This window comes from Tursiops truncatus, chromosome X (assembly GCF_011762595.2).
Source record: "Tursiops truncatus isolate mTurTru1 chromosome X, mTurTru1.mat.Y, whole genome shotgun sequence".
In the NCBI taxonomy this organism is placed as follows: domain Eukaryota; kingdom Metazoa; phylum Chordata; class Mammalia; order Artiodactyla; family Delphinidae; genus Tursiops; species Tursiops truncatus.
The window spans coordinates 76,388,152-76,414,371 of NC_047055.1; the positions used below are offsets into that span (position 1 = coordinate 76,388,152).

General features: G+C 38.9%; 1 protein-coding gene across 4 annotated transcripts in view; it reads left to right on the forward strand.

Annotated features, from left to right (window-relative positions):
• Positions 1-26,220, forward strand: part of YIPF6 (Yip1 domain family member 6) — an 87,718-nt gene that overhangs the window by 39,294 nt on the left and 22,204 nt on the right. Inside the window, exon 7 of one of the 4 annotated variants that reach the window (XM_033848984.2) lies at positions 21,529-23,748. The exons of the other annotated variants lie outside the window; for them this stretch is intronic. Within the exon in view, the coding sequence (XP_033704875.1) occupies positions 21,529-21,608 (80 nt within the window). The 3' untranslated portion in view covers positions 21,609-23,748. Of the gene's footprint in view, positions 1-21,528; positions 23,749-26,220 lie in introns of those variants that run through there. 4 annotated transcript variants of the gene reach the window in all.

Consider the following 26,220-nt stretch of genomic DNA (forward strand, 5'->3'; position numbering starts at 1 on the left):
CTTCAGGTTCATAAATTTGATCATGGTTTGGGGGGCATTTCATGACCATTTCATCCCATGGTGCCAGGAATGCTCATTCCCAGGTCTGGCAAAGATTTCACTGCTGGGTCACTCAATGCGCTATTCCTGGACTAAGCCTTATTCACAGTAGCCAAAAGTCTCTGGACCACCTGTCTTACTATTCTCTTACGGTCCAGGAAAATATTTGCTGTTGTTGCTTCTTCCCGTATCTAGAGTTACATCATTACCATCATTGATCTTACATGAAACTATATATCATCATTTTATCAGAGGCTCAGTCACACATTTGGTAATGTAAGAAACAACAATTTTGTAAAACAGGCAATATAAAAAACAATATAGCTAGCAGATTAGTAAGGTCATAAGTAAGAATATATGTCAAGAACTTCCATTAGGTGCAACCCAGTATATCCCAGGTCATCTGACTTACTCTGTTCTGTACCGATCCTTATCGTTAAGGGAAATTATATATTGGCATTGTCCATAAGGCACCCAGCCCAGTTTCCTAGTGTTACTAGGCTGGTTATCTCTAGTATGGATTTAATTGTCCCCAGTATAGAGGAGCCTTTAATTAAAGACTTAAATTTAAATTACTTAAATTACCATAGCCTGGTGTTAACTACATAAATCCATCCCATAATTGTGGGAGGTATTATTCCTTGGCTGAAATTTTGGTTGTTGCTCTGATTGAGCCTGAGTAATAGAGGAAAATTCATATTTATGGCCAGAGTCGGAGCAGGTATTATTAATTGGCTAGGTGAGGGGATCCCACCTAGTAATATCACTAGTGGCCTAAACAGGACTATAATTTCTTTCTTCTAGAATACATTTTCTAAGAGCCAACCAATTAGAGCCATCAAGTGGAGAAATACACCAAGGTAACACAGAAGTACTAGACACAGGTAATTGGCCACAAACCCAACAATTGGATTGATTTTTTAAAACAAGCATAGGATCATGCCCATGATGGGAAAATATTTGATTCATATGCAAGGGTCCAAGAAGTCAAGAAAACATTATAAATGATCATATGAGTCAGGTCCAAGACCTTGGGCAAGCTGTCTACTTCTGCTGTTGTCTTCTTCTCATCCAGGTATGAGTGTAGTTTCTCCTTTGTTTGAGCATTGTTTTAAGGTGATTTTGAGGTCAGCCACCCTCTCCATAGGCCAGTCCAGTGCAGGGGCCCTTTGTGAGTGGAAATTAATCCAAGAGTCAATTCCCGGGGGACCTTGAAGATGGCGGAAGAGTAAGACGCGGAGATCACCTTCCTCCCCACAGATACACCAGAAATACATCTACACATGGAACAAGTCCTACAGAACACCTACTGAACGCTGGCAGAAAACCTCAGACCTCCCAAAAGGCAAGAAACTCCCCACGTACCTGGGTAGGGCAAAAGAAAAAACAGAGACAAAAGAATAGGGACGGCACCTGCACCAGTGGGAGGGAGCTGTGAAGGAGGAAAAGTTTCCACACACTAGGAAGCCCCTTCGCGGGCGAAGACTGCGGGAGGCGGAGGGGGGAGCTTCGGAGCCACGGAGGAGTGCACAGCAACGGGTGCGGAGGGTAAAGTGGGGAGATTCCCGCACAGACGATCGGTGCCGACCGGCACTCACCAGCCCGAGAGGCTTGTCTGCTCACCCGCCGGGGCGGGCGGGGCTGCGAGCTGAGGCTCGGGTTTCGGTTTTGGACGGAGCGCAGGGAGAGGACTGGGGTTGGCGGCTTGAACATAGCCTGAAGGGGTTAGTGCACCACGGCTAGCCGGGAGGGAGTCCGGGGAAAAGTCTGCACCTGCCGAAGAGGCAAGAGACTTTTTCTTCCCTCTTTGTTTCCTGGTGCACGAGGAGAGGGGTTTAAGAGCGCTGCTTAAAGGAACTCCAGAGACGGGCATGAGCTGCGGCTAAAAGCGCGAACCCCAGAGACGGGCGGGAGCCGCGGCTAAAAGCACGGACCCCAGAGACGGGCGGGAGATGCTAAAGCTGCTGCTGCTGCCACCAAGGGGCCTGTGTGCGAGCACAGGTCACTCTCCACAACCCTCTTCCGCGGAGCCTGTGCAGCCCGCCACTGACAGGTTCCCGGGATCCAGGGACAACTTCCCCGGGAGAATGCATGGCGGGCCTCAGGCTGGTGCAACGTCACGCTGGCCTCTGCCGCCGCAGGCTTGCCCCGCACTCCGTGCCCCTCCCTCCCCCCTGGCCTGAGTGCGCCAGAGCCCCCGAATCAACGGATCCTTTAACCCCGTCCTGTCTGAGCAAAAAACAGACGCCCTAAGGCGACCTACACGTAGAGGCAGGGCCAGATCCAAAGCTGAGCCCCTGTGAGCTGTGAGAACAAAGAAGAGAAAGGGAAATCTCTCCCAGCAGTCTCAGAAGCAGCGGATTAGAGCTTCACAATCAACTTGATGTACCTGCATCTGTAGAATACATGAATAGACAACACATCATCCCAAATTGAGAAGGTGGGCTTCGAGAGCAAGAGCTATGATTTTTTTCCCTTTTCCTCTTTTTGTGAATGTGTATGTGTATGTTTCTGTGTGAGATCTTGTCTGTATAGTCTTGCTTCCACCATTTGTCCTAGGGTTCTATCCGTCCATGTTTTTTTAAAAAATTTTTTCTTAATAATTAATTTTAATTTTAATAACTTTATTATACTTTACCTTCATTCATTCTTTCTTTCTTTCTTTCTTTCCTTCCTTCCTTCCCTCCTTTAGACAAGGAATCATCCCAAATTGAGGAGGTGGTCTCTGAGAGCAAGATTTATGATTTTTCCCCCTTTACCTCTTTTTGTGAGGGTGTATATGTATGCTTCTGTGTAAGCATACACATAGCTTTGCTTCCAACGTTTGTCCTAAGGTTCTATCCGTCCCTTTTTTTTTTCTAAATAAGTATTTTTTTAATTCAATAACTTTATTATACTTTATTTTATTTTTACTGTATCTTCTTTCTTTCTGTCTTTTTTCCTTCTTTCCCTCCTTCCTTCCTTCCTCCCTCCCTCCCTCCCTCCCTCTTTCCTTCTTGCCTTCTTTCATTCTTTGCTTCTTTCTTTCTTTCTTCCTTCCTTCCTTCCTTCCCTCCTTTCCTTCTTTCTTTCCTCATACTTCTACTAATTCCCTCTACTTTTTCTCCCTTTTATTCTGAGCCACGTGGATGAAAGGCTCTTGGTGCTCCAGCCAGGAGTCAGGGCTCTGCCTCTGAGGTAGGAGAGCCAACTTCAGGACACTGGTCCACAAGAGACCTCCCAGCTCCACATAATATCAAACGGCGAAAATCTCCCAGAGACCTCCATCTTAACACCAGCACCCAGCTTCACTCAACGACCAGCAAGCTATAGTGCAGGACAACCTATGCCAAACAACTAGCAAAACAGGAACACAACCCCACCCATTAGCAGAGAGGCTGCCTAAAATCATAATAAGTCCACAGACATCCCAAAACACACCACCAGACGTGAACCTGCCCACTAGAGACACAAGATCCAGCCTCATCCACCAGAACACAGGCACTAGTCCCCTCCACCAGGAAGCCTACACAACCCACTGAACCAACCTTAGCCACTGGAGACAGACATCAAAAACAGCGGGAACTATGAACCTGCTGCCTGCAAAAAGGAGACCCCAAACGCAGTAAGATAAGCAAAATGAGAAGACAGAAAAACACACAGCAGATAAAGGAGCAAGATAAAAATGCACCAGACCTACCAAATGAAGAGGAAATAGGCAGTCTACCTTAAAAGGAATTCAGTATAATGATAGTAAGGATGATCCAAAATCTTGGAAATAGAATGGACAAAATGCAAGAAACAGTTAACAAGGACCTAGAAGAAATAAAGATGAAACAAGCAATGATGAACAACACAATAAATGAAATTAAATGTACTCTAGATGGGATCAATAGCAGAATAACTGAGGCAGAAGAACGGATAAGTGACCTGGAAGGTAAAATAGTGGAAATAACTACTGCAGAGCAGAATAAAGAAAAAAGAATGAAAAGAACTGAGGACAGTCTCAGAGACCTCTGGGACAACATTAAACACACCAACGTTCGAATTATAGGGGTTCCAGAAGAAGAAGAGAAAAAGAAAGGGACTGAGAAAATATTTGAAGTGATTATAGTTGAAAACTCCCCTAATAAGGGAAAGGAAATAGTTAATCAAGTCCAGGAAGCACAGAGAGTCCCATACAGGATAAATCCAAGGAGAAATACGCCAAGACACATATTAATCAAGCTGTCCAAAATTAAATACAAAGGAAGCATATTAAAAGCAGCAAGGGAAAAACAACAAATAACACACAAGGGAATCCCCATAAGGTTAACAGCTGATCTCTCAGCAGAAACCCTACAAGCCAGAAGGGAATGGCAGGACATACTGAAAGTGATGAAGGAGAAAAACCTGCAACCAAGAGTACTCTACCCAGCAAGGATCTCATTCAGATTTGATGGAGAAATTAAAACCTTTACAGACAAGCAAAAGCTGAGAGAGTTCAGCACCACCAAACCAGCTTTACAACAAATGCTAAAGGAACTTCTCTAGACAAGAAACACAACAGAAGGAAAAGACCTATAATAACGAACACAAAACAATTAAGAAAATGGGAATAGGAACATACATATCGATAATTACCTTAAATGTAAATGGATTAAATGCTCCCACCAAAAGACACAGATTAGCTGAATGGATACAAAAACAAGACCCTTATATATGCTGTCTACAAAAGATCCACTTCAGACCTAGAGACGCATACAGACTGAAAGTAAGGGGGTGGAAAAAGATATTCCATGCAAATGGAAACCAAAAGAAAGCTGAAGTAGCAATTCTCATATCAGACAAAATAGACTTTAAAATAAGGACTATTAGAAGAGACAAAGAAGGACACTACATAATGATCAAGAGATCGATCCAAGAAGAAGATATAACAATTATAAATATTTATGTACCCAACATAGGAACACCTCAATACATAAGGCAAATACTAACAGCCATAAAAGGGGAAATCGACAGTAACACATTAATAGTAGGTGACTTTAACACCCCACTTTCACCCATGGACAGAGCATCCAAAATGAAAATAAATAAGGAAACAAAAGCTTTAAATGATACATTAAACAAGATGGACTTAATTGATATTTATACGACACTCCATCCAAAAACAAGAGAATACACATTTTTCTCAAGTGCTCATGGAACATTCTCCAGAATAGATCATATCTTGGGTCACAAATCAAGCCTTGGTAAATTTAAGAATATTGAAATTGTATCAAGTATCTTTTCTGACCACAACGCCATGAGACTAGATATCAATTACAGGAAAAGATCTGTAAAAAATACAAACACATGGAGGCTAAACAATACACTACTTAATAATGAAGTGATCACTGAAGAAATCAAAGAGGAAATAAAAAAATACCTAGAAACAAATGACAATGGAGACACAACAACCCAAAACCTATGGGATGCAGCAAAAGCAGTTCTAAGGGAGAAGTTTATAGCAATACAAGCCCACCTTAAGAAGCAGGAAACATCTCGAATAAACAACCTAACCTTGTAATTAGAGAAAGAAGAACAAAAAAAAACCCCAAAGCTAGCAGAAGGAACGAAATCATAAATATCAGATCAGAAATAAATGAAAAAGAAATGAAGGAAACAATAGCAAAGATCAATAAAACTAAAAGCTGGTTCTTTGAGAAGATAAACAAAATAGATAGAGCACTAGCCAGACTCATCAAGAAAAAAAGAGAGAAGACTCAAATCAATAGAATTAGGAATGAAAAAGGAGAAGTAACAACTGACACTGCAGAAATAAAAAAGATCATGAGAGATTACTACAAGCAACTCTATGCCAATAAAATGGACAATCTGGAAGAAATGGACAAATTCTTAGAAATGCACAACCTGCCAAGACTGAATCAGGAAGAAATTGAAAATATGAACAGACCAAACACAAGCACTGAAATTGAAACTGTGATTAAAAATCTTCCAACAAACAAAAGCCCAGGAACAGATGGCTTCACAGGCAAATTCTATCAAGCATTTAGAAAAGAGCTAACACCTACCCTTCTAAACTCTTCCAAAATATAGCAGAGGGAGGAACACTCCAAAATTCATTCTACGAGGCCACCATCACCATGATACCAAAACCAGAAAAGGATGTCACAAAGAAAGAAAACTACAGGCCAATATCACTGATAAACCTAGATGCAAATATCCTCAACAAAATACTAGCAAACAGAATCCAACAGCACATTGAAAGGATCATACAGCATGATCAAGTGGGATTTATTCCGGGAATGCAAGGATTCTTCAATATACACAAATCTATCAATGTGATCAAGCATATTAACAAATTAAAGGAGAAAAAGCATATGATCATCTCAATAGATGCAGAGAAAGCTTGCGACAAAATTCAACACCCATTTATGATAAAAAAAACCCTGCAGAAAATAGGCATAGAAGGAACTTTCCTCAACATAATAAAGGCCATATATGACAAACCCACAGCCAACATCATCCTCAATGGTGAAAAACTGAAAGCATTTTCACTAAGATCAGGAACAAGACAAGGTTGCCCACTCTCACCACTCTTATTCAATATAGTTTTTGAAGTTTTAGCCATGGCAATCAGAGAAGAAAAGGAAATAAAAGGAATCCAAATCAGAAAAGAAGAAGTAAAGCTGTCACTGCTTGCAGATGATATGATACTATACATAGAGAATCCTAAAGATGCTACGAGAAAACTACTAGAGCTAATCAATGAATTTGGTAAAGATGCAGGATACAAAATTAATGCACAGAAATCTCTGACATTCCTAAACATTAATGATGAAAAAGCTGAAAGTGAAATCAAGAAAACACTCCCATTTACCATTACAACAAAAAGAATAAAATATCTAGGAATAAATCTACCTAAGGAGACAAAAGACCTGTATGCAGAAAATTATAAGACACTGATGAAAGAAATTAAAGATGATACAAATAGATGGAGAGATATACCGTGTTCTTGGATTGGAAGAATCAACATTGTGAAAATGACTCTATTACCCAAAGCAATCTACAGATTCAATGCAATCCCTATGAAAATACCACTGGCTTTTTTCACAGAACTAGAACAAAAAATTTCACAGTTTGTATGGAAACACAAAAGACCCCGAATAGCCAAAGCAATCTTGAGAATGAAAAATGGAGCTTGAGGAATCAGGCTCCCTGATTTCAGACTATACTACAAAGTACAGTAATCAAGACAGTATTATACTGGCACAAAAACAGAAAGATAGATCAATGGAACAGGATAGAAAGCCCAGAGATAAACCCATGCATGTATGGTCACCTTATCTTTGATAAAGGAGGCAGGAATGTACAGTGGAGAAAGGACAGCCTCTTTAATAAGTGGTGCTGGGAAAACTGGACAGGTACATGTAAAAGTATGAGATTAGATCACTCCCTAATACCATACACAAAAATAAGCTCAAAATGGATTAAAGCCCTAAATGTAAAGCCATAAATTATCAAACTCGTAGAGGAAAACATAGGCAGAACACTCTATGACATAAATCACAGCAAGATCCTTTTTGACCCACCTCCTAGAGAAATGGAAATAAAAACAAAAATAAACAAATGGGACCAATGAAACTTCCGAACTTTTGCACAGCAAAGGAAACCATAAACAAGACCAAAAGACATCCCTCAGAATGATAGAAAATATTAGCAAATGAAGCAACTGACAATGGATTAATGTCCAAAATTTACAAGCAGCTCATGCAGCTCAATAACAAAAATACAAACAACCCAATCCAAAAATGGGCAGAAGGCCTAAATAGACATTTCTCCAAAGAAGATATACAGATTACCCAAAAAACCCATGAAATAATGCTCAATATCATTAATCGTTAGAGAAATTAAAATCAAAACTTCAAGAAGATATCATCTCACACTGCTCAGAATGGCCATCATCAAAAAATCTAGAAAAAAAAATGCTGGAGAGGGTGTGGAGAAAAGGGAACATTCTTGCACTGCTGGTGGGAATGTGAAATGGTACAGTCACTATGGAGAACAGTATAGAGTATTCCTTAAATAACTACAAATAGAACTACCACATGACCCAGCAATCTCACTACTGGGCATATAACCTGAGAAAACCATAATTCAAAAAAGTCATGTACCAAAATATTCATTACAGCTCTATTTACAATAGCCTGGAGTTGGAAACCACCTAAGTGTCCATCATCAGATGAATGGATAAAGAAGATGTGGCACATATATACAATGGAATATTACTCAGCCATAACAAGAAACGAAATTGTGATATTTGTAATGAAGTGGATAGACCTAGCGTCTGTCATACAGAGTGAAGTAAGTCAGAAAGAGAAAGACAAATACTGTATGCTAACAAATATATATGGAATTTAAGAAAAAAACTGTCATGATTAACCTAGGGGTAAGACTGGAATAAAGACTCAGACCTACGAGGAAATGGACTTGAGGATATGGTGGGGGGAAGGGTAAGCTGTGACAAAGTGAGAGTGAGGCATGGACATATATAAACTACCAAACGTAAGGTAGATAGCTAGTGGTAATCAGCCGCGTAGCACAGGGAGATCAGCTTGGTGCTTTGTGACCACCTGGAGGGGTGGGATAGGGAGGGTGGGAGGAAGGGAGACGTAAGAGGGAAGAGATATGGGAACATAAGTTTATGTATAACTGATTCACTTTGTTATAAAGCAGAAACTAACACACCATTGTAAAGCAATTATACTCCAATAAAGATGTAAAAAAAGAAAGTGTGTTCTTCCTATGTTTTCCTCTAAGTGCTTTATAGTGTCTCTAATAAATTTTTAGTTTATTTTTGTGTATTGTGTTAGGGAGTGTTCTAATTTCTTTCTTTTCTGTGTAGCTGTCCAGTTTTCCCAGCACCACTTATTGAAGCGAGTGTTTTCTCCCTTGTATATCCTTGCCTCCTTTGTCATAGATTATTTGACCATAGGTGCGTGGGTTTATCTATGGGCTTTCTATCTTGTTCCATTGATTTATATTTCTGTTATTGTGCCATCACCATACTGTCTTGATTACTGTAGGTTTGTAGTATTGTCTGAAGTCAGGGAGTCTGATTCCTCCTGCTCCGTTTTTTTTTCCCTCAAGACTGCTTTGGCTATTTCGGGGTCTTTTTTGTCTCCATACAAATTTTAAGATTTTTTGTTCTACTAATGTAAAAAAATGCCATTGATAATTTGATAAAGATTGCATTGAATCTGTAGATTGCTTTGGGTAGTATAGTCATTTTCACAATGTTGATTCTTCCAATCCAAGAACATGGTATATCTCTCCATCTATTTGTATTATCTTTAATTTCTTTCATCAGTGTCCTTTAATTTTCTGCATACAGGTCTTTTGTCTCCTTAGGTAGGTTTATTCCTAGATATTTTTATTCTTTATGTTGCAGTGGTAAATGGGAGTGTTTCATTAATTTCTCTTTCAGATTTTTCATCATTAGTGTATAGGAATGCTAGAGATTTCTGTACATTAACTTTATATCCTGCAACTTTACCAAATTCACTGATTAGCTCTACTAGCTTTCTCGTGGCATCTTTAGGATTATCTACATATAGTATCATGTCCTCTACAAACAGTGACAGTTTTACTTCTTCTTTTGCAATTTGGGTTCCTTTTGTTTCTTTTTTCTTTTTTTTGACGTATTTATTGGAATATAATTGTTTTACCATGGTGTGTTAGTTTCCGCTTTCTAACAAAGTGATTCAGTTATACATATGTTCCCATATCTCTTCCCTCTTGCGTCTCCCTCCCTCCCACCGTCCCTATCCCACCCCTCCAGGCAGTCACAAAGCACGGAGCTGATCTCCTTGTGCTATGTGGCTGTTTCTCACTAGCTATCTACTTTACGTTTGGTAGTGTATATGTGTTCATGCCTCTTGCTCACTTGGTCACAGCTTACCCTTCCCCCCCGTATCCTCAAGTCCATTCTCCAGTAGGTCTGTGTCTTTATTCCCATCTTGCATCTAGGTTATTCATGACCATTTTTTTTTAGATTCCATATATATGTGTTAGCATATGGTATTTGTTTTTTTCTTTCTGACTTACTTCACTCTGTATAACAGCCTCTAGTTTGATCCACCTCACTACAAATAACTCAATTTCGTTTCATTTTATGGCTGAGTAATATTCCATTGTATATATGAGAGTCATCTTCTTTACCCATTCATCTGTTGATGGACACTTATGTTGCTTCCATGTCCTGGCTATTGTAAATAGAGCTGCAGTGAATATTTTGGTACATGACTCTTCTTGAATTATGCTTTTCTCAGGGTATATGCCCAGTAGTGGGATTCCTAGGTCGTATGGTAGTTCTATTCGTAGTTTTTTAGGGAACCTCCATACTGTTCTCCATAGTGGCTGTATCAGTTTACATTCCCACCAACAGTGCAAGTGGGTTCCCTTTTCTCCACACTCTCTCCAGCATTTATTGTTTCTAGAATTTTGGATGATGTCCATTCTGAGCGGTGTGAGATGATATCTCATTGTAGTTTTGATTTACATTTCTCTAATGATTAATGATATTGAGCATTCTTTCATGGGTATTTTGGCAGTCTGTATATATTCTTTGCAGAAATGTTTGTGTAGGTCTTCTGCCCATTGTTGGATTGGGTTGTTTGTTTTCTTTCATATTCAGCTGCATGAGCTGCTTGTGAATTTTGGAGATATTACTACATTGTCAGTTGCTTCATTTGCAAATATTTTCTCCCATTCTGAGGGTTGTCTTTTGGTCTTGTTTATGGTTTCTCTTGCTGTACAAAAGCTTTTAAGTTTCATTAGGTCCCATTTGTTTATTTTTGTTTTTATTTCCATTCCTCTAGGAGGTGGTTCAAAAAGGATCTTGCTGTGATTTATGTCATAGAGTGTTCTGCCTATGTTTCCCTCTAACAAGTTGATAGTGTCTGGCCTTACATTTAGGTCTTTAATTCCTTTTGAGTTTATTTTTGTGTATGGTGTTAGGGAGTGTGCTAATTTCATACTTTTACATGTACCTGTCCAGTTTTCCCAGCACCACTTATTGAAGAGGCTGTGTTTTCTCCACTGTATATTGTTGCCTCCTTTATCAGAGATAAGGTGACCATATGTGTGTGGGTTTATCTCTGAGCTTGCTATCCTGTTCCATTGATCTATATATTTGTTTTTGTGCCAGTAGCATACTGCCTTGATTACTGTAGCTTTGTAGGATAGTCTGAAGTCAGGGAGCCTCATTCCTCCAGCTCCGTTTTTCTTTCTCAAGATGGCTTTGGCTATTCGGCGTCTTTTGTGTTTCCTTACAAATTGTGAAATCTTTTGTTCTAATTCTCTTAAAAATGCCAGTGGTAGTTTGATAGGGATTGCATTGAATCTGTAGATTGTTTTGGGTAGCAGAGTCATTTTCACAATGTTGGTTCTTCCAATCCAAGAATAGGGTGTATCTCTCCATTTGTTTGTGTCATCTTTAATTTCTTTCATCAGTGTTATAATTTTCTGCATACAGGTCTTTTGTCTCCTTAGTTAGGTTTATTCCTAGATATTTTATTCTTTTTGTTGCAATGGTAAATGGGAATGTTTTCTTAATTTCTGTTTCAGATTTTTCATCATTAATGTATTGGAATGTGAGAGATTTCTCTGCATTAGTGTTGTATCCTGCTACTTTACCAAATTCATTGATTAGGTCTAGTAGTTTTCTGGTAGCATCTTTAGGATTATCTCTTTATTGAAACCTGTCATGTGCAGTGACAGCTGTACTTCTCCTTTTCCGATTTGGATTCCTTTTTTTTCTTTTTCTTCTCTGATTGCTGTTGCTAAAACTTCGAAAACTATGTTGACTAATAATGGTGAGAGTGGGCAACCTTGTCTTGTTCCTGATTTAGTGGGAATGGTTTCAGTTTTTCACCATTGAGGACAATGTTGGCTGTGGGATTGTCATATATGGCCTTTATTATGTTGACGAAAGTTGCCTCTATGCCTACATTCTGGATTCTTTTTATCATAAAAGGGTGTTAAATTTTGTCGCAAGCTTTCTCTGCATCTATTGAGATGATCATATGGTTTTTCTCCTTTAAGTTTTAATATGGTGTATCAAATTGATTGCTTTGTGTATATTGAAGAATCCTTGCATTCCTGGGATAAACCTCACTTTATCATGTTTTATGATCTTTTTAATGTGCTGTTGGATTCTGTTTGCTAGTAGTTTGTTGAGCATATTTGCATCTATGTTCATCAGTGATATTGGCCTGTAGTTTTTTTCTTTGTGACATCTTTGTCTGGTTTTGATATCAGGTTGATGGTGGCCACATAGAATGAATTTGACAGTGTTCCTCCCTCTGCTATATTTTGGAAGAGTTTGAGAAGGATAGGTGTTAGCTCTTCTCTAAATGTTTGATAGAATTTGCCTGTGAAGCCATTTGGTCCTGGGCTTTTGTTTGTTTGAAGATTTTTAATCACAGTTTCAATTTCAGTGCTTGTGATTGGTCTGTTCATATTTTCTATTTCTTCCTGGTTCAGTCTCAGAAGGTTGTGCTTTCCAAGATTTGTCCATTTCTTCCCAGTTGTCCATTTCATTGGCTTAGGTTTGCTTGTGGTAATCTCTCATGATCCTTTGTATTTCTGCAGTGTCAGTTGTTACTTCTCCCTTTTCATTTCTAATTCTATTGATTTGAGTCTTCTCCTTTTTTTTCTTGATGAGTATGGCTAAAGGTTTATCAATTTTGTTTATCTTCTCAAAGAACCAGCTTTTAGTTTTATTGATCTTTGCTATCGTTTCTTTCACTTCTTTTTCATTTCTTCCTGATCTGATCTTTATGATTTCTTTCCTTCTGCTAACTTTGGGTTTTTTTTGTTCTTCTTTCTCTAATTGTTTTAGGTGCAAGGTTAGGTTTTTTATTTGAGATGTTTCTTGTTTTTTAATGTAGGCTTGTATTGCTTTAAACTTCCCTCTTAGAATTGCTTTTGCTGCATCCCATAGGTTTTGGAGCATCGTGTTTTCATTGTCATTTGTTTCTAGGTATTTTTTGATTTCCTCTTTGATTTCTTCAGTCGTCTCTTGGTTATTAAGTAATGTATTGTTTAGCTGCGATGGGTTTGTATGCTTTAAGTTTTTTTTTTCCTGTAATTGATATCTACTCTCAATGCTTCGTGGTTGGAAAACCTACTTGATACAATTTCAAATTTCTTAAATATACCAAGGCATGATTTGTGACCCAAGATATGATCTATCCTGGAGAATGTTCCATGAGCACTTGAGAAGAAAGTGTATTCTGTTGTTTTTGGATGGAATGTCCGATAAATATCAATTAAGTCCATCTTGTTTAATGTTTCATTTAAAGCCTGTGTTTCATTATTTATTTTCATTTTGGATGATCTGTCCATTGGTGAAAGTGGGGTGTTATAGTCCCCAACTATGATTGTGTTACTGTCAATTTCCCCTTTTATGGCTGTTAGTATTTGCCTTTTGTATTGAGGTTCTCCTATGTTGGGTGCATAAATATTTGCAATTGTTATATCTTCTTCTTTGATCTATCCCTTGATCATTATGTAGTGTCCTTCTTTGTCTCTTGCAATAGTCTTTATTTTAAAGTCTGTTTTGTCTGATCTGAGAATTGCTACTCCAGCATTCTTTTGATTTCCGTTTGCATGGAATATCTTTTTCAATCCCCTCACTTTCAGTGTGTATGTGTCCCTAGGTCTGAAGTGGGTCTCTTCTAGACAGCATATATATGGGTCTTCTTTTTGTATCCATTCATCCAGTCTATGTCTTTTGGTTGGAGCATTTAATCCATTTACTTTTAATGTAATTATTGATATGTATGTCTCTATTACCATTTTCTTAATTGTTTTTTATTTGTTATTGTAGGTCTTTTCTTTCTCTTGTGTTTCCTGCCTAGAGAAATTTCTTCAGTATTTGTTGTTAAGTTGCTTTGGTGTTGCCGAATTCTCTTAGCTTTTGCTTGTCTGTAATGTTTTAATTTCTCCATCAAATGTGAATGATATCCTTGCACTGTAGCGCAATCTTGATTGTAGATTTTTCTCCTTCATCACTTTCAATATGTCCTTTCACTCCCTTCTGGCTTGCAGAGTTTCTGCTGAAAGATCAGAAGTTAACCTCATGGGGATTCCCTTGTGTGTTTTTTGTTGTTTTACCCTTGCTGCTTTTAATATTTTTTCTTTGTATTTAATTTTTGATAGCTTGACTAATTTGTGTCTTGGCATCTTTCTCCTTGGATTTGTCCTGTATGGGACTCTCTGTGCTTCCTGCACTTGATTAATTATTTCCTTTCCCATATTAGGGAAGTTTTCAACTATAATCTCTTCGAATATTTTTTCAGTCCCTTTCTTTTTCTTCTGGGACCCCTATAATTCGAATGTTTGTGTATTTAATGTTGTCCCAGTGGTCTGTGAGACTGTCCTCAATTCTTTTTATTCTTTTTTTCTTTATTCTGCTCTGCAGTAGTTATTTCCACTATTTTATCTTCCATGTCACTTATCCGTTCTTCTGCCTCAGTTATTCTGCTATTGACCCCTTCTAGAGAATTTTTAATTTCATTTATTGTGTTGTTCATCACTGTTTGTTTGCTCTTTAGCTCTTCTAGGTCCTTGTTAATCATTTCTTGTATTTTCTCTATTCTATTTCCAAGATTTTGTATCATCTTTACTATCATTACTCTGAATTCTTTTTCAGGTAGACTATTTCCTTTTCATCTGTTAGGTCTGGTGGGCTTTTTCCTCGCTCCTTCACCTGCTGTGTATTTCTCTGTCTTCTCATTTTGCTTAACTCTACCGTGTTTGGGGTCTCCTTTCTGCAGGCTTCAGGTTCTTCGTTGCAATTGTTTTTGGTGTCTGTTCCTGGTGGCTAAGGGTGGTTCAGTGTGTTTTGTAGGGTTCCTGGTGGAGGGATCTTGTGCCTGTGTTCTGGTGAATGAGGCTGGATCTTGTCTTTCTGTTGGGAGATCCACCTCTGGTGGTGGTTTTGGGATGTCTGTGGACTTATTATGATTTAGGCAGCCTCTCTGCTAATGGATGGGGTTGTGTTCCTGTCTTTCTAGTTGTTTGGCATAGGGTGTCCAGCACTGTAGCTTGCTGGTCATTGAGTGAAGCTGGGTGTTGTTGTTGAGATGGAGATCTCTGGGAGATTTTTGCCGTTTGATATTATGTGGAGCTGGGAGTTCCCTTGTGGACCAGTGTCCTGAAGTTGGCTCTCCCACCTCAGAGGTACAGCCTTGAAGCCTGCCTGGAGCACCAAGAGCCCTTCTTCCTCATGGCTCAGAATAAAATTGAGAAAAAATAGAAAGAAAGAAAGAAAGAAGGAAGAAAAAATAAAAGAAAATAAATAAAAGAAAATAAATTTATTAAAATAAAAAAATAATTAAGAAAAAAAATTAAATTAAAACAACAACAACAAAACAACGGACAGACAGAACCCTAGGACAAATGGTAAAAGCAAAGCTATACAGATAAAATCACACACAGAAGCATATACATACTCACAGAAAGAGAAAAAGGGAAAAAATATATGTATATATACTTCTGCTCCCAAAATCCACCTCCTGAATTTGGGATGATTTGTTGTCTATTCAGGCATTCCGCAGATGCAGGGTACATCAAGTTGATTGTGGAGATTTAATCCGCTGCTCCTGAAGCTGCTGGGAGAAATTTCCCTTTCTCTTCTTTGTTCACACAACTCCTGGGTTTTAGCTTTGGATTTGGACCCGCCTCTGCATGTAGGTTGCCGGAGGACGTCTGTTCTTCACTCAGACAGGACGGGGTTAAAGGAGCAGCTGATTCAGGGGCTCTGGCTCTCTCGGGCCTGGGGGAGGGAGGAGTACGGAGTGTGGGGTGAGCCTGTGGCCGCAGAGGCCACCATAACGTTGCACCAGCCTGCTGTGCACCGTGTGTTTTCCCAGGGAATTTGTCCCTGGATCACGGGACCCTGGCAGTGGCGGGCTGCACAGGCTCCCAGGAAAGGAGGTGTGGATAGTGACCTGTGCTTGCCCACAGGCTTCTTGGTGGTGGCAGTAGCAGCCTTAGTGTCTCATGCCTGTCTCTGTGGTCCACTCTGATAGCCGTGGCTCGCACCTGTCTCTGGAACTCCTTAAAGCGGCACTGTTAATCTCCTCTCCTTGGGCACCAGGAAACAAAGAGGAAAGAAAAAGTCTCTTGCCTCTTCGGCACATGCAGACTTTTGCCCAGGCACCCTCCTGGCTCCCGGCTATTTGTGGCGCACTTGCTCCCTTCAGGCTGTGTTCACGCAGCCAATGCCAGTCCTGTCCCTGGGATCCGACCTCCGAAGCTGGAGCCTCAGGTCTCACCACCCGCCCGCCCCGGCGGGTGAGCAGACAAGTCTCTTGGGCTAGTGATTGCTGGTCGGCTCTGATCATCTGTGCGGGAGTCTCTCTGCTTTGCCCTCTGCACCCCTTTTGCTGTGCTTTCCTCCGTGGCCCTGAAGCCCCCCCCCCTCCACCACCGACAGTCTCCACCCGCGAAGTGCTTCCTAGTGTGTGGAAACCTTCACTCCTTCCCAGCTCCATCCCAGAGGGGAAGGCCCCATCCCTATTCTTTTGTCTCTGTTATTTCTTTTTTCTTTTGTCCTACGTGGGGAGTACGTGTGGAGTTTCTTGCCTTTTGGGAGGTCTGAGGTCTTCTGCCAGTGTTCAGTAGGTGTTCTGTAGGAGCTGTTCCACATGTAGATGTTTTTCTGATGTATTTGTGGAGAGGTAGGTGATCTCCGTGTCTTACTCTTCTGCCATCTTGAAGCTCCTCCCCCCTTTTCTTTCTTTTTCTTCTCTGATTGCCATGGCTAGGACTTCCAAATCTATGTTGAATAAGAGTGGTGAGAGTGGACATCCTTGTCTTCTTCTTGGTCTTAGAGGAATGTTTCAGTTTTTCATCAATGAGAATGATGTTTGACGTGGGTTTGTCGTATATGGCCTTTATTATGTTGAGGTAGGTTCCCTCTATCCCCACTTTCTGGAGAATTTTTTAATTATAAATGGGTGTTGAATTTTGTCAAAAGCTTTTTCTGCATGTATTGAGATGATCATATGGGTTTTATTGTTCAGTTTGTTAATGCGGTGTATCACATTGATTGATTTGTGTATATTGAAGAATACCTGCATCCCTGGGATAAATCCCACTTGATCATGGTGTATGATCCTTTTAATGTGTTGTTGGATTCTGTTTGCTAGTATTTTGTTGTGGATTTTTGCAACTATATTCATCAGTGATGTTGGTCTGTAATTTTCTTTTTTTGTAGTATCTTTGTCTGGTTTTGGTATCAGGGTGATTGTGAGGTCATAGAATGAGTTTGGGAGTTTTCCTTCCCCTGCAATTTTTTTGAAGAGTTTGAGAAGGATGGGTGTTAGCTCTTCTCTAAATGTTTGATAGAATTGACCGGTGAAGCCATCTGGTCCTGGATTTTTGTTTGTTGGAAGATTTTTTTTTTTTGCGGTACGTGGGTCTCTCACTCTTGTGGCCTCTCCCGTTGCAGAGCACAGGCTCTGGACGCGCAGGCTCAGTGGCCATGGGTCATGGGCCCAGCTGCTCCACAGCATGTGGGATCTTCCCGGACCAGGGCATGAACCCGTGTCCCCTGCATCGGCAGGCGGACTCTCAACCACTGCACCACCAGGGAAGCCCTGTTGGAAGATTTTAAATCACATTTCAATTTCAGTACTTGTGATTGGTCTGTTCATATTTTCTATTTCTTCCTGGTTCAGACTTCGGAGGTTATACCTTTCTCAGAACTTGTCCATTTCTTCCAGGTTGTCCATTTTATTGGCATAGAGTTGCTTGTAGTAGTCTATTAGGATGCTTTGTATCTCTGTGGTGTCTGTTGTAACTTCTCCATTTTCATTTCTAATTTTATTTATTTGGGTCCTCTCCCTCTTTTTCTTGACGAGTCTGGCTAATGGTTTATCAATTTTGTTTATCTTCTCAAAGAACCAGCTTTTAATTTTATTGATCTTTGCTATTGTTTTCTTTGTTTCTATTTCATTTATTTCTGCTCTGATCTTTATGATTTCTTTCCTTCTACTAACTTTGGATTTTGTTTGTTCTTCTTCCTCTAGCTCCTTTAGGTGTTAGGTTAGATTGTTTATTTGAGATTTTTCTTGGTTCTTGAGGTAGGCTTTTATTGCTATATATTTCCCTCTTAGAACTGCTTTTGCTCCATCTCACAGGTTTTGGATCATCGTGTTTTCATTGTCATTTGTCTCTAGGTATTTTTTGATTTCCTCTTTGGTTTCTTCAGTGATCTCTTGGTTATTTAGTAACGTATTGTTTAGCATCCATGTGTTTGTGTGTTGTTTTTTTTCCCTTGTAATTGATTTCTAATCTCATAGCGTTGTGGTCAGAAAAGATTCTTGATATGATTTCAATTTTCTTAAATTTACTGAGGCTTGATTTGTGACCCAAGATGTTATCTATCCTGGAGAATGTTCCATGCACACTTGAGAAGAAAGTGTATTCTGCTGTTTTTGGATGGAATGTCCTACAAATATCAATTAAATCTATCTGGTCTATTGTATCATTTAAAGCTCGTGTTTCCTTATTAATTTTCTGTTTGGATGATCTGTCCGTTGGTGTAAATGAGTTGTTAAAGTGTCCCACTATTATTGTATTACTGTTGATTTCTTCTTTTATAGCTGTTAGCAGTTGCCTTATGTATTGAGGTGCTCCTATGGGTTCAAACTTTTTAAAATAGCGATTCCTAAAAATGAAGATAGATAAAATGGATGTGAAGCAATAACTTTTAAAAAGAAGAGAATTTCTCAGAAATGAAGAAATACATGAATAATATTTAAATTGAAAGGTATTGTCAATTCAGAATAAATTGAATGAAAAAAAGATCAACATTTATCTCAGAAAGCAAACTACAAGTCTAGATGATTTTGAATTTTTTCAAACATTTCAGAAAGAAATAACACCAATATTACACAAACTCTTTCAGAGAATAGGGGAGGGAGGAACAACTCTTTAATTGTTTTATGAGATTGCATAACCCTAATACCAAAATCAGGTAAAATTATTGCAAGAAAATTAGATGTGTATCTCACTCATGATCATAGATGCAAAAATACTTAAAGTACTAGAAAATCAGCAGGGCAGGTTTTCACCTTCACCTGGTTTTGCCATCAGTGTGCACAATTTCAGAGCCAGAGGAGGTGGCCTTGAGCAATGGCCCATGCTACCCTCCAAGTGTTACTTTTGCCATTTTCCATGTCCTTATGACAGCCACGGGCATTGGTGCTAGCGTTTGTACTGCCAGTTCAGACACCAGGAAATGTGGTGGGAACTGAGTGAGGCAGGTGGCTGCAGCAGCTTGGAGGTGCTTGGGGTGCAGAGGAGCCATGTTGAATTCATGGGCACAACTATGGAAGAATTGGAAAGTATCAATGAAGAAATGGAGTCAATCAAGACTGAAGTTGAAGAAAAGCAGAAGAGGCTCTCCAGGTTTACTTTAGCACTTGAAGAGCTATTGCAAAACCCTGTGGACTCCTTGAGTGACACAAATGTGAGACAAGGTTTTCCTGAAAATAGCCTGCTCCCAAAAGAATGATTAAGGTATTAAAGGTAACAAAACTTGTGTGCTGTTAAAAACCACATTTCTAAGATGGGAAGCTTTGGTAGTGAGAAAAAGTATGTCTGTATTTCAGAAGAAAGTATATCTTATGCACCTCTTAATGACAAAGAAATACAGAAGGAAAGTCATAATGAAAGTTATCCAAAGAGCACAAGATGTGTAAAAACAATTGATACTCAGAAAGAAGAAACTGAATGGTGATATTCACCAAGCTAACCGTGTGAAAGGCAAAGTTTTGAGAATACAAGATGATAGTAAGGGCTTCACTACTTTTGAAGACAGCAGATTAGTTGAATTTGATTTTGAAATAGAATGTACTGAAAATGACACTCCCTCTGATTCTGATGACACTATGAAGGAATGTCTTCGAATTTTCAGTGAGTTCACACGAAGCAAAGCTCATAAGGGAGAGACTGCTAAGTAGGTTTCAGGAAATGAAATAGAATTAGATATGCTGTATTACCAGAAAATTTCTGGACGAAAAAGAGGAATGGCACACACTGCCAAGTTTGATGTTCCAATCAGTAGAGATATCACTGGCCCATTCAGGGGACCAGTCCCACCACTAATTAGTCACACTGGAATCCTTCAAGCCCAGCAACAGTCAGTGCAGATAATGGCTGCCATTAAAGGTGATCAGGCTTTTGTTGCTGCCACTTCAGGACAGAAGAAAAGTACATTTGCATGTCCAGCCTCACAGATCCAAAGGAAAGCCTCAGGAGAAAATTCATGTACATCAAACAGCCTTCATGTGGATATAGTTCTTCAAAGGAAAATCCAACTGCAAGGCCAAATAGATCACACTTTCCTGTGAAAAGTATTGCTTCTTTTCCTGTAAAGATGTTGAAATATAACTTGGCTCATCCAAAGCAGGCTTTAGGAACATCAGAATCCTTGTCCAAAGTACCTGATGAAGTAAGATAATGCTCTGTCCACCTCCCTTTTTGAGAAGTATTTGAGATTTTATAAAACGGAGGATGAGGCTTTTAACAAGGCTAAAATAGGAGAAAAGGCCACTTACAAACACTGTGGCAGTCAAAATATATATGTGAACATAGCAATAAATATTCTTAAGAAGCTGAGAGGCCAAGATGTGTCTGGAAGCAGTAACGACAAAAAGACAACTGGATTGAAAAAGAATGAAAAGAAAAATGTGCTCACAGGAATTATTCTCTACAGACATCTTAAAGACTACCTTCTAACTGAAGAACAGTTACATGGAAACAATTACCCCCAACCCAACCCTGACAAGCCAGGAAGTGTTCTTTTAAACTCAGGCATGACAAAAAATTCTTGTAAATGATCCTTCTAAGAATATTAGTATGAATGTGCTGTCGATGTGGGAAGATCTATGGCGTGACTTCCACAGGCAAACACAGCAGGGTAGAAAAATGTCATTATCACTTTGGCCAAGTGTTGAGTCATAAAGTTCTTGGTGGCTTAGAAAGGCAGTACAGCTGTTTTGAAGGTGTCCTTGGATCCCCCATGTGCCAGGTTGCCAAGTTTCACGTTCATGATCAAAAAGAAAACCTAGAGGACTTTGTGAAGACTTTTGTTAAGTTCCCACACCCCGACAGGTATCACAGTGTATTTGCTGTGAATTATGAGATGTGCTATACAGTCAAAGGTTTGGAACTTACTCGAGTGACAGTGGTTGATCCTCCAGGTGGTCTATGATACATTTGTGAAACCAGATGAAGTCATTGACTATAACACTAGGTTCTCTGGTGTGGTTGAAGATGACTTGAAGAACACAAAAACCTCAATCCATGATGTGCAAGCCATCTTGTTGAACCTGTTCAGTGCTGACACTGTACTAATTGGACATAGTTTTGAACATAGTCTCTATGCACTTAAGTTAATTCATACTTCAGTTGTGGACATGACAGTTATGTTTTCTCATTGGCTAGGTTTACGTCACAAAAGATCCCTTAAGAGTCTAGTGGCTGACTACCTGCGGAGAATCATTCAGGATGATGGTCACAATTGAAGTGAAAATGCAACTGCCTGCATGGAACTGGTCCTATGGAAGGTAAAAGATGAACTGAAAGGAAAGAAGTAACTACTTTGTCCAAGAACATCTTAAACCTCTGCATTGCTTCTGTGACCCCTTGGCATCCACTGCTGGCCGTAGAGTTTGGTCTATAATAACATGAGGTTTCTCGATGCTTTCAAAGGGAAGAGGAGAAGGAAAAGCACTGTTGAGGTTCATTTATTACATTTTAAAGATTAAATTTCCACAGTGATTTCTAAAGTTGTGACTGGTGAGTAGTGGGGGGAGGAATTAGGTCGTTTGAGATTTGACTCATCTTCATAGGCAGTGTGTGAATAATGGTGAAAGATGGTTTAAAGTTGAAGTAATGGATCCAGGACTTTCACAAAGGTTGTTTCTCAGGTTACTTAAATTTCTTTTTCTGTCTAAATGCCTAGAACCGTTATACAGCTTGAAGATAGAAACATCTTTACCTAACAAAATTGTAAGTTTTCTTTGGAGCACCTATATAGAAATAGAAGTAGAGATTTTCCTCACAAAACATATGGAAGTAAATATAAACTTTTCAGTGTACTGTTAACATAAAAGTTTTGGTCATTTGTAAAAAAACGGTACTAGCAAATCAAATTCAGCAATATATTAGAAGGATTTGCATTGTGACAAAGTAGAGTTTATCACAGGAATACAACATTGGCTGAACATTAGAAAATCAACCAATCTTGTTCACCATATTAACAGAATAAAGGAGAAAAAGCACATGAGCATTTCAATAAATGTAGATAAAATGTTTTACAAAATTCACTATCCACCAATGATAAAAAATCTCTTGCAAATTACCAATAGAAGGAACTTCCTCAAGCTGGTAAAGGGCATTTATGAAAAATCTACAATGAACATGATAGTAGTGAAAACAAAAACTTAATAGGGAAAACAAAACTAGTCAATGCTTCCCTCTAGTACTGGGAAAAAAGCAACAATGCCACTCTACCACTACCTTTAAAAATTTCACTAGAGATCCTAGATAGTGCAATAGTGCAGGAAAAATAAAGGGAACAAATATTATAAAGAAAGAAATTAAGCTGTTTTAATCTGCAGATTACATAATTGTTTCCATGGAAAATCCTAAGGAATCTACAGAAGAACTACTAGACTTATTAAGCAAATTTAGCAAGTTTGGAGGATACAAGGTTAATGTAAGAACATCAAATGTGTTTTTATATACTACTTGTATAAAATTTGAAAATTAAATACAAAACCATTTTGTATACAATAGTATCAAAAACATAAAAATCCTTAGGAATAAATTTAATGAGAGACATACAAGATCTCTACGCTGAAAACTACAAGGCATGGCTAAGAAAACTTAAAGAAGACCTGAATAAATGGAGATATATACCACATTTACGGATTGGAAGACTCAATATTATTAAGATGCTGGTTCTTCCCAGACTGATCTCCCTATTCATGTTGAAAGGAATTAGAAAGCTTGTCAAGAGAGAGCACAAAGGTTGTGGCCAAATTTGATAAGATTAGTACGCATCAGCATATCAATGCAAGCCAGGTGCTATTCATCAAGAAAATGGGGAGATTAGTCAGACATCTAAACAGAAATTAGGATCTACTGTTGTCTAAGACAGTAGAAAAATAACCCCAAAGGCATTTCAGAGGCCACTGGTGCTGCCTCTCCCATCATAGGCCCATAGTGAAAGGGCCTGCGGGCAGAATGATTTCACGACTCTGCTCCTCCCATTCCTGTCCTAAAATTATCTACCCATTTGGAGGTAGATGGTATAACTTGGCTTCATAGGTGAGGTGTTATCTCTGCCAGTGCACAGAGTGCGTAAGCTATTGGATCATGGTTACCTCCACCTAGATTTTGAAGGATGGAGCCATCTGGAGCCACAGGTGCATGACCCAGTCAGAGGGCTACTGCAAACATACTCTGCTAAGGCAATTCCTAATGGAACTCTAGGGCTAGGCTATACCTACAACTGCAGACTGGTAGGTGACCTGTGTGTGTGTGTGATTCTAGCATGGGAGAGTGGCAGGCATGTGACTCCAACACATTAGAGCTGCAGAGTGAACTGTGCCCAGCAAAGCTGTAGGCAAAGGGCTGCTAAAAACTGTGGTGGACCACTGCTCAAGTGTGTCCAGAAGGTACGTTTGCCTGAGTGGTCCTTACGGTTTTGGACTTGCTTTGAACCTGTTTCTCTTTTCTTCTTTCCTATGTCTCCCTTTTAGAATGGAAATGTCTATCATATGCCTGTCTCATCATTGTATTTTGGAAGCACATAACTTGTTTGATTTCATAGGTTCACAGCTGAATAGGAATTTCCCCCAGAATGAATTTTACCTTGAATCTCACCCATATCTCATGTAGATGCTTTAGATGAGACTTTGGATTTAGATTTTTGAATTGATGGCATGTGATAAGGACATGAATTTTGGGGATGGGGAACAGGGACAGAATGTTATGAACTGAATGTTTCCCCTCAAAATTCATATGTTGAAATTCTAATAGCCAGTGTGATGGTATTAGGAAGCTGGACCTTGGGAAGTGCTCAGGTCGTGAGTGTGGAATCCTCAGGAATAGGATTAATGTCCTTACAAAGGAGGCCTGAGAGGGCTCCCTTGCCCTCTTCCACCATGTAAGGATACAACAAGAAGTCTGAAACCCAGAAGAGGCCCTCATCCCACCATGCTGGCACCATGATCTTGGACTTCTAGTCTCTAAAACTGTGAGAAATAAATTTCTGTTTCTTATAAGCCACCCAGCCTGTAGTATTTTGGTATAGCAGCCCAAATGCACTAAGACACATCTCAAAATGGGTTAAAGACTTAAACATAAGTCCTGAAACTGTAAAATTCTGAAACAAAGGGGGAAAGCTCTGTAGCATTGGTCTTAGCAATTATTTTTTGGATATGGCATCAAAAGCACAGGCAACAAAAGCAAAAATAAGACAGGTGGAGTGCATGAAACTAAAAAGCTTCTGCACAGCAAAGAAAATAATTAACAGAGTGGCAATCCATGAAATGAGAAAAAATATTTGCAAATTATATATCTGATGGGAGGTTAGTATCTGAAATACATAAAGAACTCCTACAACTCAATAGTAGAGAAACAAATAACCCAATTGAAAAGTGGCCAAAGGTCTTAAATAGACATTTATCCAAAGAAAATATACAAATGGACAACAGTTATATGAAAAAATATTCAATATCAATAATCCTCAGGGAAATGCAAATTAAAACCACAAGATATCACCTCACACTTGTTAGGATGACCACTATATTAAAAAAGAAACAGAAACAGAAAACAATGAGTGTTGGTGAGGACATGGAGAAATTGATTGGTGAGGATGTAGAATGGTGCAGCTGCTATGAAAAACAGTCTGGAGGTTTCTCAAGAAAATAAAAATAGAACTAGCAGATGATCCAGCAATCCTACTTCTGGGTATTTGTCCAAAAGACATGAAAACAAGATCTTGTAGATATATTTGTTCTTCCATGTTCATTGAAGCATTATTCACAATAGCTAAAGAGTGGAAACAACCTGAGTCTCCATTGACAAATGAATTGATAGAGAAAATGTTGTATATACATATAATAGAATATTGTAAAAACTAAAATTTTTATGGAATAGCAAAGGATTCCAAATAGACAAACAATCTTGAAAACGAAGGACAAAGTTGGGGGACTCTGACTTGCCAGTTTCAAAACTTACTACACAGTTGTAGTAAGCAAGACAGTGTGGTACGGGAATAAGGAAAGATATATAGACTGATAGAATAGAGTTGAAAGTCCATAAATAAATCTATATATTTATACTTGTGTTAGTTTGCCATAATAAAGTATCAGAGAAAGCATGGATTGAACAACCAAAGTTTATTTTCTCATGATTCTGGATGCTTGGAGTCTGAAATAAAGGTGTTGTCAGGATTGAGTTCTTCTGAGGCTGCTCTCCTTGGCTTGTAGATGGCGACCTCCAACTTATGTCATCACATGGTCTTCTCTCTCTGTATGTCCGTATCCAAATCTCTTCTTATAAGGACACCAGTCATATTGGCTTAAGGCCCACACTAAGACCTCATTTTAACATAATCACTTCTTTAAAAACCCAAATGTAGTCACATTCTGAGGTACTGGGGCTTAGGACTTTAATATATAAATTTTGATTTTTTATGAGTGCCAAGATCAATCAGTGGGAAAGAATAGTATTTTCAACAAATGATGCTGACACAAATGGATATCCAGATTTAAAAGAATGAATTTGGATCCCTACTTCATGCCCTATACAAAATTTAACCTATGATGTATCAAAGACCTAAATGTAATATTTAAAGCTTATAAAACTCTTAGAAAAAAAACATAGGTACAAATCTGAGTCAATTTGAGTTAGGCAACTCTTTCTTAGATATGCCTCCCAAAGTAAAAGCAATCAAAGAAAAAATAGATAAATTAGACTTCATCAATATTAAAAACTTGTGTGCCAAAGCAAACTATCAAGGAAGTGAAAAGACAACCCACAGAATGGGAGGAAATACTTGCAAATTATATATCAGTATCAAGTGACCAAAATATATAAAGAAAACTTACAACTCAACAATAA